Source organism: Octodon degus, unplaced genomic scaffold, assembly GCF_000260255.1.
Source record: "Octodon degus isolate 3935 unplaced genomic scaffold, OctDeg1.0 scaffold00122, whole genome shotgun sequence".
In the NCBI taxonomy this organism is placed as follows: domain Eukaryota; kingdom Metazoa; phylum Chordata; class Mammalia; order Rodentia; family Octodontidae; genus Octodon; species Octodon degus.
In genome coordinates this window covers 1,490,822-1,504,601 of record NW_004524698.1, presented here as the reverse complement: position 1 = coordinate 1,504,601, position 13,780 = coordinate 1,490,822, and the positions used below count along the sequence as shown (strand labels likewise).

Genomic DNA, 13,780 nt, shown 5'->3' with positions numbered 1-13,780 from the left:
GATTGAAGTTTTAATTTCCTGTATATCACTTTGAACCTGTTTCATATATTCTATTTCTCTCCTAAATTGCTTATTCAAAGATTCCATCATTTTAATATTCTGATCTATTTTTTATCAGTGTATTCTTTAGAAGCACTTAGTACTTCTTTGATTATAGTTATCACTACATTTTTTAATTCAGAAATTATTTCTGATCTGATGTCTTCTATGCTTTTCTGCAGTTGTTTCTTTACTGTCAATGCTATTATTTCAGAGATATCCAGTGTGTGGTTTCCAGTTTCCTCAATACTAGTGTCTTCTGCATTTGTACTGGGTGGACTCAGGGCCTGAGACTGCATTTTGTTCCTTCTCTTTTTCATTTTGTATACCACTGTTTTCTGACCTTTGATATAGGGCTTAGATAGAGTTATTACCTTAATACCAGGTCCGGATCTACGACGTTCAGATTCCTCCAAGTTGGTGTTGCTTGGATTTGGCTGTTGTGCTCCACTTCTTTCTGTTGCAGCCATTAGAGCTGAGCCCTTTCTGTCACTCTGGCAAGATGTTCTGCTCCTGAATCAGCCAGGTAGGTCTTGCCTCTAGCCTCTTTGCAGGGAGTTCTGCTGAAGGTTTCTGTGCTGGGCCTGCACTCTAGGTCAAATGAGGATCCAGTGGGCCCCAGGCAGTCTCATTCACACACTGGGCCTGTGCTCTGGGTCAATTCAGGATCTGGCGACCCAGTTCCTCTCACACACTGGGCCTGTGCTCTGGGTCTATTCAGGATCCGGCAGTCCCTGGGTCATCTCACTCACACATCAGACCACGTGCAGACTCAGGTGACAGGAACAGACCTCTAGGAATCCAAGCAGGACAGGCAGTGACTGCAAACACCAAGGTTCAGCCATAATTTTTTTAAAATATCAGATTAGTTGTTCAGATTACCAGATGTAAGTACACCAAATTGTTTTTTTTAAAAAAAAGGCCAAAAATAATTAAAAAGAAGAAAAACTATTAAACATTAACCAGTCCTTTAAATAAATGGGTAGACAGTGTAGGCACTGTCCCCGGGACGCACTGAGACGGCAACTGGGAGGCTGAGCACAGGCAGATCACTGAGTCCAATCTAAGTAGTGAGATCCTGTAGGCCCTGTAGACCCTTACTAAAAAAATACAAATAAATAAATATAATAATAAGCCAGTAGAAATTGGCAGTGTAATTATCCAAGCTATCTTGTGTATATACATATATATTTTTTCACCCTTCTTTTTTTCATTTCTCCTTTCCATAATCCTAATTTCGCTTTCCTTTTGAATAGTTTCTTCCCATTACATAATATCTGTTGTACCTTTTGGATCTTATTTACTCTTTCAGCATCTTATACTAGGGAGATAGTGTGATGTTTTCACATGTGGATCTGGTTTATTTCACTTATGAGTATGGTCTCTAGCTGCATTCATTTATTCATAAAAGCCTCACTGTGTTGGTTAATCTCATTGTGATATGATACTGGTTTGAGAGATCAATGAAGTGCATTTGTGTGTATGTCTGGATGAGCATGAGGACATGATGTTGGGGACAACATCTGGTCCCTGCCCCTTGCCCTGGAGTGCTCTTCCCTGTGTCATACTTTCCAGCCACCATGAAGTGAGCAGCTTTGTTCGCCATGCCCTTCTGTCATGATGTTCCTGCTTTGAATCCAGCTGACCATGAACTGAAACTTCTGAAACCATGAGCCAAAAATAAATCCTCCTCCAAGCTTTAGGTGTCAATTATTTTGTCCCAGCCACGAAAAGCTGACTAATACGTAATGATATAGGGCTGTAATGTAGCTCTACTTCCAAATCTATAAATGTATTCCTGGGTTGTAGTACTACAATCAGAATTAGCTATGTAGACAGCCATTACAATATGTAATTGTATTTTGTAGATGAACAGTGTGAGACACAGAGAGATCGTTTAACTTTCTTGTGGTTAGAAAGCAGGATTAATGCTGCCTTAATATTTAGTATCTGTAATATTAATTTCATTCCTTAGTGATGTGTAAGCATATTGCTATGAAAAGTATAGGCAATTTCTAAGTCAGATTTATTGTTTGGAGAATGAAAATTAATTGTTTGTGTTTAAAAAGACTTTGGGATTTTAGGTGATAAACTTGGAAATCATTGTGGACCATGATGTCATGTACATATATACGTATTCTTATTTTTCAGATAGTTGTAACAAATTCACATTCTTGGATTTTATCCATAATTCAGAATGAAAAATAACTCAAAAAGCAGATTAATACAGACACTTGCTACAACAGGATCACTTTAGAGAACTTTTCATTCCCATTCAACTTTTTCTTTTTATGTAACATAATGGAGGATCTTGAAATAAGCTGAAACAGTTTATTTAGAAACATTAGAACCTAGAAAACATTGTATGCCTCCTATAGATAAGAAGTGAAATGGCCACCCTTCCTTCATGATTTGGGACACAAATTGGTTTCTTCTTAAAAATTGTGCTCATTATTAAATGAGTCAAACATACACAGAAATTCTCTCTACCCCCTAAAGTTATCTTCATGTTGTCTTTCTGTTCTCTGTGAGAAGCACACATCTGTAAAACATTTAAGTGATTATTCTTTTAAGTCCAAATTCTTTGCCCTTGACTCTGTTGATTTCTTTTTCAATGCTTCTTAGTTTATTTTTTAAGCCATTTTTTTTTTCCATAAAGCACTTACTGCCTGTTTGACATTGGGAAAAATAGCTCTGATATGGCAGTCATTCATTATTATTATTTAAGTAGAATTAAAACTTTAAGACATTAAAAAGATTTTTATATGTAGGTTTTCTTTATGAGACAGGTTTATGGAATAAAAAATGTTATTTTATAAATAAAAGAAAAATGAGAACTTCATAATTTTACGGTCAAGAAATACCTGTTAAATACTTCTGGACTTTTTCCTATACTTGTCTATTAGTTGACATACTGAGAAATACTGATTTACAATCATTTTAATTTTTCTAAGCTTTTTGTTTTAATAGAAGGCATATTTTCATGAAATGGGATTCTTTCTAAAACATTTATTTTCAAATTTATTTGTTGAGAATTTATCTGCAATGAAGATGATTTAATTCTGTATGATTTTTCCCGCTTATTTCTCCCTTTTCTCCATTCCTTCTATTTTAAGCTTAAAGTAGTTCATCTCATGGCAATAAGCAGATCCACAGATATTACGAGGTACTCACATAAAGAGTAAAGACGTTAATATCAACATTGTGTGTTTTTATGCATATGTGTAAATGTCATTATGCTTTTTAGACATAAAAAAATGTTCTCTCCTATAGACTGCACATCTAAAAATGACTGCTGTGTGTCACTCCACTTTGCAAGTGTCCCAGAGCCTGGTGAAGAACCTTTCCAGAGTCTCTCATTACTCCTCAGAGGGCCTGTTGTTAGGCATTCTTCTCCTGCTTTTAAATACTTTATTGAAAATGTTCTAAATTCTTATATTTTAAGGCCAAACAAGTTAACTTTGAATTGAGGAGCTCTAGAACCATACCTAGGGTTTTTATTACATGTGTTTAATGGGTTCACATTTTAAACAGTTTAAAAATGATGGCAGCAAGGGTGACTCTTTACAAGTAAGGTTTGAGGAAGAAGACAGGAGGGCTTTATGTAATATTTCAGTTTTGTAGCCATGCATTATTTTCTTTATTTTATTTTTTAAACATCCACTTACACTATGGTCACTGCAATTTTTTTGTTTTTTTTTTATTTAAATGAAGTAAGTTTGAAGTGAAAGTCTATTCTGGAATTGCTCTTTCTTGGGACCTTTATCGCCCATCTAGCAAAGCTTAGACACATTAATTGCAGGGCTGACCTTAGGTGTAGAATGTTGGCATCTTTACCATTGGCTGAGGAGAGGCATTTCTATGGGGTGTAGCACCCCCACATAAAAAAGACAATGTGCTGGCAGGAAGTAACATAAAAATAAAGCTTGTTTTTAAATACTGGAGATTAAATTCAGGGGCTTACACTTGTGAGCATCCAACAGCTATACCACTGAGCTACATCTAGCCCTGTCCCCAGTAGCACAATTTTAAAGCAGCAATTGTAAAGTTGGCTAGTATCTACCAAGTCCTTCGCTAAATATCCTAAGCACTTTACACATATCAACTTATCAACTTTTCTTATTTTTTTGGAACCGAGGATTGAACTCAGGCCCTTGCGCTTGCCAGGCAAGCACTTATTCTACTGAGCCATCTCCCCGGCCCACAAATATTAACTTTTACCTACATTTTCTTCTGTTTTTTTTTTTTTAACCTATTGAATATTAGATGTTTGTATGTATATGTGGTTGAATCTGTTTTACAGATTAAGAAATTGCAGCTAATTTATTAGTAACTATATTAGGTAACTGATCAATGTATCAAGTAACTAATAAATGGCAGGATGAGGAATTCAACTACAGATTGTTTGGTTTCAAAACCTATCTTTTTGTTTATGCTACTATTCACAGCAGAAAAACAATGCAGTACAAAATTGGATATTGAGATTTCAAAGATAATGGAAATTATGCTTATCTTTAAAAATCTGTTTCCTACCATCTTAGGACTTATATCAAACAATGTATATGCTGTATTTGTATTAACAGCTAGACCCATTGTTTTAATCACTGTTTCCTTTAAATTTCTGACATTGTATTTAATTCCAAAAGCAAATCAAAACATTTTTCCTGTGAGATAGGAGCAAGTTTTCTTAAATCTTTTTTCCTCTAATAAGGATTTTAAATGTACAGCAAAAAAGTGGTAGCTCTCACAAATATTTCAACATGAATAGAACAATTCTTTTTAAAGTTTCTTCTACATAGAATGCTTTACTTAGTATTACCATCCTCAAAACTGCAGTCATTCACATTGTCAGCTGTAAATGGTGAGTCATAAGTCACTGTCCATAACCTGTGTCCATATAAGAAGCTTGTAAGTCATTATAACTGAGCTTTGGTCTCTCTCTTGGTCAAAATGGGCTAGACAAACCAAGAGAAACCATCAGTGTAACTTCTGTCAGTTGAGTCTAGTCAGATCCAGGCAAATCTTTTGGGCAGGTACCAGAGGTGATTCAATTAGCTAGCATCTTTCCAGATCTTAGATTTTGTGACCTACTCTCTATGACTGAATACGGAAGCGAAATAAATAGTAACACTTCTTCTTTATATCACTGGTCATTCATTACCTCATCAACCAGCGCCGCCGTATGATAGTTGAGTCCCCAGTGTAGGGAGCAGGAACTGTTTTCCATTAGGGAAGCCATCTGCATGCCACTGCAGTGTGAATCGTGGGAGCATCCTCAGGGCTCCTCTTTTCGGAACACTGCCAGCTATATGTATTTGCAGACGGCTTCACCAGCCTCACCTCTTTTGAAGTTGTTTTTAAAAAAAAAAGTCTCTAAATTTGACTTTCAGGGTTTTGTTTTTAAACAGGGTCTCCCTGTATAGTCAGGCTCACCTGAAACTCACTATGTACCCCATACTGGCCTCAACTTGTGACCGTCCTGCTGCCTCAGCCTCCTGAGTGCTAGAATCATAAGATGCACCATTGTTGAGCCATCAATAGCAACTACTTCTCTAAGAGAAAACAACTATGAGGACTTCAGAGTGCCATAAACAACAAAAATAACATCCCCAGCTAGGCCCTGTCCTTGGAGTAATTTCATTACATTTCTACTTGGAAGTAGGAATGATTCAGGTTACTATTTATCCCTTTAAAGTAAAATACTGTCTGCTTATAGCTTTGAGATTTTCTTGCCTTTGCCCAAATTATTATATGCTATAATTTAAAATTTTCTTTTTGTAGTGAGTTTTTCCCCAAAAGTTCACTGTGTTGATTATGGAGTTCTAAGGTATGCAGTTCCACTCTACATAATGATTTATTTTCCCTTCATAAAAGAACTTTTAGTTTCCAAAAATAATAAGCCTACATAATGACATCTCAGAGCTATTATAAGAAGGGTGGTGTTGGGTTTTATATTTTTATAGTCTTTGTCCCATCTTCTCTTGCTGTATTATAAAGAAGCTTCACAGCCATTTCTTTCATTTGCTTTTAGTTTCTTCACAGGACTGCAAAAAAAATTTAGTGTATCCAATCTGCATAGAAGTTGTCAAGACGTATGAATTTTCTTTCATTTGCATCTTAAGCAGTCTCACAAGATTATTCTTCATCCTTTAAGCTTTTGTAAATGAGGTTTTATTAAAAAAAAAAAAAGCCTGACACCCAGCTGGAGAGAAATCCCTAATCTTTGCTGTAGTCACCTCTCTAAATATACCTGCAAAATAGCTTAATGTGGAGAATCTTCTGAGGTAAGAAAATGATAAGGCATGAGTCAGAACACAGCAGGAAAGATCTTACATGCTGGTTTACAACTTGCCCTTGTAATGAGAAAACAAATTGTTCAACATGTTGATAGTTATAATGTAGCTAGACATCTGGTCGTTTACCAGATACACCCTAATGGTAAGCACTAGTTGGATAGTAAGATTTATCAAGATAAAAACCCAGTGTCTACCTTCAAGAAGACCACAGTTAATTGAGAAAGAGCTAAGTAAAGAACAACTTGTGTTATATCAGAGCTGCACACAAGAGGTTACACAGGAAGTAGGATTGCTGCCCATCTGCCCTTGACAGGAGTCATTGAGGTGGAAGAAGCTAAATCTTTAAAGGACCTAGATTTCCCCCAGGTGAATACAGGAGGGGCAAACACTTCAAGCAGAACACTTCTTTACTTTGCATAGTGCAAGTAATCTGGTGAGTAACACTCTGGGTTAGGTGAGGTCATACTGGGTGGTGACACTACTGTGAGAAGAGCCAGCAGTCATAGCAGAGCTCTGTGCCAGAGAGGAACATGGCTGGGTTCATTCTTGAGGAAAGCCCTGTTTTGTTTTCCAAAGATAATTATCTGAAAAGCAGTGATATAGGCTGTAGGGAACAGTTGCAGAAACTCAAGTAATGACAAATAAGGACCACATTGTAACTGTGGCACAGGAAAGAGTGACAACAGTGAAAGTTAGATGGCAGCAACAGTGGATCTTAAATGCCTGAGAGTCAGGTGAGAAGATGTAAGCTTTCCTCTCAAATCAATCAACAATTTATTAAGGAAAACATACAAACCTATCAAGCTTATAGTACAGTGTTATATTCAAACAGTTTTATTTCCTAAGATTTTTTATGGCAAGGATAGGAATTTTTCTGGAAAAACATTTTAAACTACTGGGAAATTTTTAGTTCTCAGGATCTTTGATTAGAAAAGGAAAGAACATAAGATTCAGAAACACTTAGATGCAGTTGGTAAAGCAGATGTCAGAAAAAGAGAAGACACTTATGCAGTGAAACTTGACAAAAGATAAAGAAAGGAAACCCATACGCCAGAATTGTAGTCTGGCAACTCCTACGAGGAAGAAGAAAGCCAGAGATGTGTGGAGCAAGCTGACAGCATCTGCTCTGGCACAGAATAGTGCTGGGCAAGAGCACTGAGACTGCACAGTGTCATCCTGGGACTGGGGAGTAGATGTAAGAAGTGCCCTCCAAGAATATAACAAATTTCCCAAATCTTTTTCATCTCATGCCTCCAGATCATCCTGAATTTCTGCAACCTTTGCAGGATCTAGGTGACAGAAGCACATAAGTCTTAAGCTACAAAATGAAAGCCAAAACATCAAGTGCAGAACCAGGCACAGAAAGAAAAAATACATCCACATGCTCAGGAATGTATCATTTGTAGCAAAGCAGAAATTAGTTTGTCTGCAATATGTGAGACTATAAGAAAGGAAGATCCTAAATTCTCTAGTAAACAAGGAAGGATAAAAAAAGGAAGGACATTACTGTGAATAGTTGCACTCAATATTATTAATTATGTATGTTTCAAGAAGCTTTTATATTTTCATTAATGAGCTGACTTTTTATTGTAAATATAAAAGTATTTATCAGGAAATTCATAGGTTCAGTTATGACCTACTCTTCTGAAAATTGTAATCTTTCTCATGTCTTAAGTTTGAAGATTATAGATTTTATAGAGCTCTAAGAGTTTATACTGATCTCAGAAGAGCAAGAGATCCATCCTGCTCAGAAAGGAATCTGGGAGAGGATGCAAAGGAAACTTACATTTGACTTGGGTCTTAAGAATTAGCAGGATCTCACCAAAGGGACAGTAGCAGAAAGAAATTCTGGGCAAGGCGATGGTCTTGAAGAAGCATAAAAATATAATAATATGTTTTCGAGCAACCAGAAGTTTCAAGATGAGACAGATACAGTTTTCCTAGAGAGTAAGAGAAAGGGTTAGAGCCGAAGCTAAAAGTATTTGTCAGGAATATTCTATGAAAGTCTTCAGTGTACAGTTGGGCAACCTGACCCATTTTTTCTTTCTTTTTTTTTTTTTTCTTCCAGAAGTAAGATTTAAAACATTAGAAATAATTGAGGTCCACTAAAATTGGAATCATTCTTTTTCTTTTCAAAGATGGTAGTAATTGTTGAGCTCTTCAGGCAGTAGAACTACCCTGAAGGGTTCTATTATTTCCATGGAAATTAGAAGTTCTTCTGGTAAGGAAACGTTTTAGGAATTGTTGATAATAGGTATGTCAACAACTTCCAATTGCATAATGCCCCTAGAAAGATCCAAATCTTTTTCATGTGTTCTCTTTCATACACCGTAAATAGTATTGGCAAAGGTCCAGAGAAGGCAGAAATTTGACAGGACATACTCTTTAAAACTGCAGCTCACCTCTTTATGGAAGCAGTCTAAGACAAGTCACTCGCATCCTGTTCAGATGAGGTTACCTGACTTTGGTGCTCATATATATTGGGTTAGGAATTATGTGTGTGTTTAGAAAAAAGTTTCTTTCTGTAACTAGCTTAAGCACTACAATTTGACTTGAGTCATAATTTTGACAATTACCTTTCTTTTAGTGAAAACTTGTACTTCGTGATCTTTATTATTACTTCCACAAGGGATTAAGAAACATCACAACATTTGAGTTGAAACATACCATTTTTAAAAACATAAATTTATGAATGACACTGAAAATAAAAGTACTGCTATTTAAAGGCTTTAAAGTCATCCTCCTCACCACTTAGAATCAAATCCAGACACCATTCAGCTAGGATTCTAACAAAGTTAAACAATACATGTGACAGGATCTTAAAAACATGGAAAATGCCAGTATTGTTTCAATCAAATCAGATATAAAAACTTAAGTTTAGGCAGAATTAGATGACTGATTGTCATAACAGAATGGAAACCCTGTTGCTAATCAGTTAGTAGTTCAGTGTTACCTCAAAATTTATCTTGATTATGCTTCAAATTACAAGGCTTGCTCAGGCACCCAACTGTATTGCTTCTCCTTTCTCCCTCACTACTAATTTACTAAAGGGGAGAAAATCAGAATGATCATATTTTTCCACAGATTTTTGGGAGGGCTTAGCAGGGAAAGTAAAATGTGGGTCTGTGGTTTACCTCAGTTGGCCATCTGAGCATCCACAGCAAGATGGTAGAGACAGCAGTCACATTACCAAGGAATGGGATGGAGTCAGTTTGATGTATAATTCAGAATACACTGTGTATGTGTCTTTCAGACTCATTATTTCCAATAGCATCTTGTTCTGTATCTTTAGAAGAGGTTCTATATGGGATACCTGAAGGTCCTTTTCATACTCTGCCAACCAAACAGCTAGTGCTATTTTTATATAGAAATAGGCAGCCTGTAATTTTCATGACTGTTATTTAGAATGAGTTGGCAAGTTCAAAGCTCATTTTATAAACAACCTTGGCATCATCTGTAGAAACTGTAAATTAGGCAAAGTTACTTTTACTCAAATGAATGAAAGTTATTTTTTTCATAAGCATCTCAATGTTGTTATAAAATTATTAATAGATACATTAATTTTTTTTTTTTTTTTGCCATGCTAGAGATTGAACCCAGGGCCTCATGCATGTTGTTTGGCAAAGTGTTCTACCACTGAGCTACACTCCTGGCCCCAAATCCATTTTTTAAGCTAGGTACCAACCAAGGAACTTTTTTTATTTTTATTTTTTTGCAAACTGGGAATTGAACTCAGGCCCTTGAGCTTGCCATGGAAGCTCTTATTCTACTGAGCCATCTCCCTGGCCCCCCAAGGAACATTTTTTAAAGCAATTCTTCACTTTCAGTTAGATTTCAAGATGTGTAACTTTTCTGTTGTTCTTCAGAGAACTGGTTTGGAATGTGTTTTGAGGGGTTTTTTCCTTTATAAAGTGTAACTTTATATTAGGAAGTGTAGATATTGTTGTTCTATTGTTTATTTTTCAATCTGCAGTACCAAGGTATTGAAAGATCTTTAATCCAACTGCAACTTTCTTGTTCTTATTTCCTTGATCATCATAAATTCTCCCCAACTGATAAGGAAGCTCATAGATCATTCCTTTCACTTATAGATGAAGAAATTAGTACTGAGAAATTAGATGACATTTCTCTTGCATAGCTAGTTAATGAAAGAACCAGAACTAAACACCAAATCTGTTTGTATTCTGTTATAGGATGCCTTCTATGCTAAAGGGAAATTACTGTGTCTCCTCCCTTTATTTCTTTCTGTAGCATTTGGAGAGCTAGTTCTCCTTTCATGAGTTGATGAAAGCAAGTGAGGAACACAGCTCATTTCTAAACTGGAAGAGAGCATTCCCAGTGTAGGATATATTTTCAAGATCTGCTAATGTTGATCCAGAAATGCATTTTTAGTACCTTCAAAAGAGAACATAATCAAGAGACAGTCCCAAATCAGTACCTCCTCACACAAAATATTCTTTTCTAATAAAAAGCTGAAAGTAAGCCACTGATCAGAAAAATAGTAAACGTACTTAAAAATGTATAGCTCAGGTACATGAAAGTCATGTGTTGTCATATAACTCACAATTGTAATGTAAATTTTATTCTTTCTTTTTATGTCAAATGTTAGCATTTAAAAGCAGTAAAAAGCATATTCCACCAGAATGGTTAGTCCTTATTTTACGTGGTTTTATTAAGCGTATGGCACTATGACAGACTACTTTTTCACTGAAAATAAAATGATTTCTAAATATAAGTGTGTCATCTTTTAGTGATCATTCAACTCATTTGAAGCACACATTTCAATTGTAAACACGTGCATTTTTTAAAGACTTTTTAACTATGAATATTTTCCTTTTATGGAAGAAAGTAAAGCAGAATTTTGAAATAATAATAGAACAATAACAAGAGCTAATACACTCCATACTGTAATCTTCAGAGGGCATAAAAAGTTCTCCAATCAAAATTAGCACAAACTTTCCTTTTCAATGAACTAAGAGACACTAATAATATATTTTTAATTTTTCTTCCTTTCCCCTTCTTTCCTTTCTCCTTTCCTTCATCCTAGTTCCCTTTTCTCCTTTGAATCTTTTATTTATTTATTTTTAATATCGGGAATTGAACTCAAGACCTCATACTTGCAGGTCTGGCACTGTGCTACTGAGCTATATCCCCAACTTCTCTTTGAATCTTTTTTTTCCTTAATTTATTATGGAATATGAAATTCCTAATGAATTAAAGTATGTCATAATTTCCTTTTTAAAAAGATTCAAATAAAGGAATGATTAAGAAGTAAAGTCTTTATTTTCATATTGTTTGTAGTCCTATACTTCAGTGTTTGCCATATTTGCTTTGGTAAATCACTTTATTGAAAACTGTTTGAAATAAACACACAAAATGAGTCAATTTGGGGCCGGGGAGACGGTTCAGTGGAATAAGTGCTTCTCTGGCAAGCGCAGAGGCCTGAGTTCAATCCCCAGTTCCGCAAAAAAAAAAAAAAAAAAAGTCAATTAGAAGTCAGGATAGTAGCTTTCTTGGCAGGGGTAACAACAAAAGGTGGTCCCAAAAGGGCACCTGGGTGTTGGGGATAGTCTACTTTGGTTATTAGTTACGTGGGTGTGTTCAAAGCTAAGTGATACATTTATTTATTTTTTAAGTGATACATTTATTTATGTGAACATTTCTGTATATATATTATTTATTAATTCAAAATCAGAAAATACCAAGATCTTAAAGTACAGTCAAGAAAACTTGCCTATACAATTTATAAATATAGGTATTAGTATTATTATATACTGGTTATTACTTGATTATAAATTGGAAAGAATAGACTGTGAAATCTGACAGATTCTCCAGTGTTTTTAAAGCCCTACCAGAAATTTATGTATTAAATTTCTAAATACTTTCTCAATTCAAGGAAAAATATATAAAGCTTAGTTTTTATTTTTAAGATAAAAGTGGGTTAGGACCTTACCTTCTGAGTTTCTAAAATGTAGTATCTTTTTCATCTTAGTATATATTCCAAAAATCAGTGATTTTATATACTACATTTTAAGCAAAATGAATAGAATTCACTTCTAAGTGAAACATTCTTCAAATTTGTTTTTGCAGTTGCTAATAAGTGGCTCATTACTTTTTTCTTTTGATTTGGAGATAAGGAAAAGAATGCTTACTTTTCTAATCATTGACAGGTTGCCTCTGCCAGAGCAGACCTTCATGGGCTACTGGACAACTGGCCATGCAAGCAATGGAAAGCAAAAACTCTTGTGTCCAGCAGAAACTCGTCTTATAGACATAAAGGTTAATATTTTTGTTATTTCTTCTTAAAATTTTACAAACTTGTCCACATTTTCACTTAGAAAATCCACACAGTCTCAGATATGACTTGTAATATTTTTAGCTTTTGCTCTTTCAAATCAGCCCTGGCCTCCAAGGAACTTACTATAAGTAATTCCAAATGGCCAGATTGAATTTCTAGGAGGTGATCTGCGTTTCAGCAGATTTCATCAGCCTGTTGTATGTTTTCCTAGGATGACTGTGATACTGACTTTACTTGTGTTTGCTAACAGGATTAAAACTTTGTGCTTTTTGAATTTTTTGAATCTTCTTAGACACACATTGTTGATGGATACTGTCTTCATGTGAATTAATAAAAGAAAGGAATATGGGCACTAGCTATAATAGAAATTACTCTGATATTTCAAAAAGAAAGGAGTTTACCATGGGAAAATAGTTGTTTGTAAACCCAGTAGAAAGGGCAAGAGGAACAGAAGTCATCCGGTAACAATGGACTTAAGTTTCAAAGTCAGGGTTTCTGTTTATGCTACCAAACCCGCTGCTGGGGGCTACACAGGAAAGCACCATCAGCAAACTTTTTCTGTAAATGACCAAAAAGTAAATATTGTAGGCTTTGTGGTCATACAGATTCTGTTGCAACTACACCGCTCTGTGATCAAAATGCAGAAGCAACCATGGCAAGCAATACACAAACAAATGAATGTGGCTGAGATTCACTAAAATTTTATTTATAAAAACAGGCAATGAGTAAGACTTGGCTTGTGGGCCATAGTTTGTCAGTGTCTGCAGTAGAACATAGAATCTTGGCTCATAATTATAAAAGTTTCTTTGTCTGTTGCTGGAGAAAAATCCCCACTTCTCTCTGCCTTCCAGATCTCATGCATGAGTGTTTAGCAGAACCTAAATCATTTGCAGAATATTTCTCAAGGGAGTAAGAGGAATGCAGATTTATCTTCTAGTCCCAGAGGTGTAGACTAGATGAAAGTGAAGAAGACGCAATGCCAATGTCTACCTCAAATATTTTTGGTTAAGGACGGTAGGGCATGCAAGTCATTTAAATGTTAGTCACATCTGTGAAGTTCTTGCAGGAAGTCATGTCTAAGTACTCAATATGAATATTCATGACATTATTAAATTACTTCCTCTTATGTTTATATTGAATAATTATC

General features: G+C 35.4%; 1 protein-coding gene across 1 annotated transcript in view; it reads left to right on the top strand.

Annotated features, from left to right (window-relative positions):
* Vwa8 (von Willebrand factor A domain containing 8) overlaps positions 1 to 13,780 on the top strand; it is a 441,297-nt gene that overhangs the window by 242,143 nt on the left and 185,374 nt on the right. Inside the window, exons 27-28 of the mRNA XM_023700137.1 lie at positions 12,506 to 12,614; positions 13,352 to 13,358. Coding sequence (XP_023555905.1) covers positions 12,506 to 12,614; positions 13,352 to 13,358 — 116 coding nt within the window. The remainder of the gene's footprint in view (positions 1 to 12,505; positions 12,615 to 13,351; positions 13,359 to 13,780) is intronic.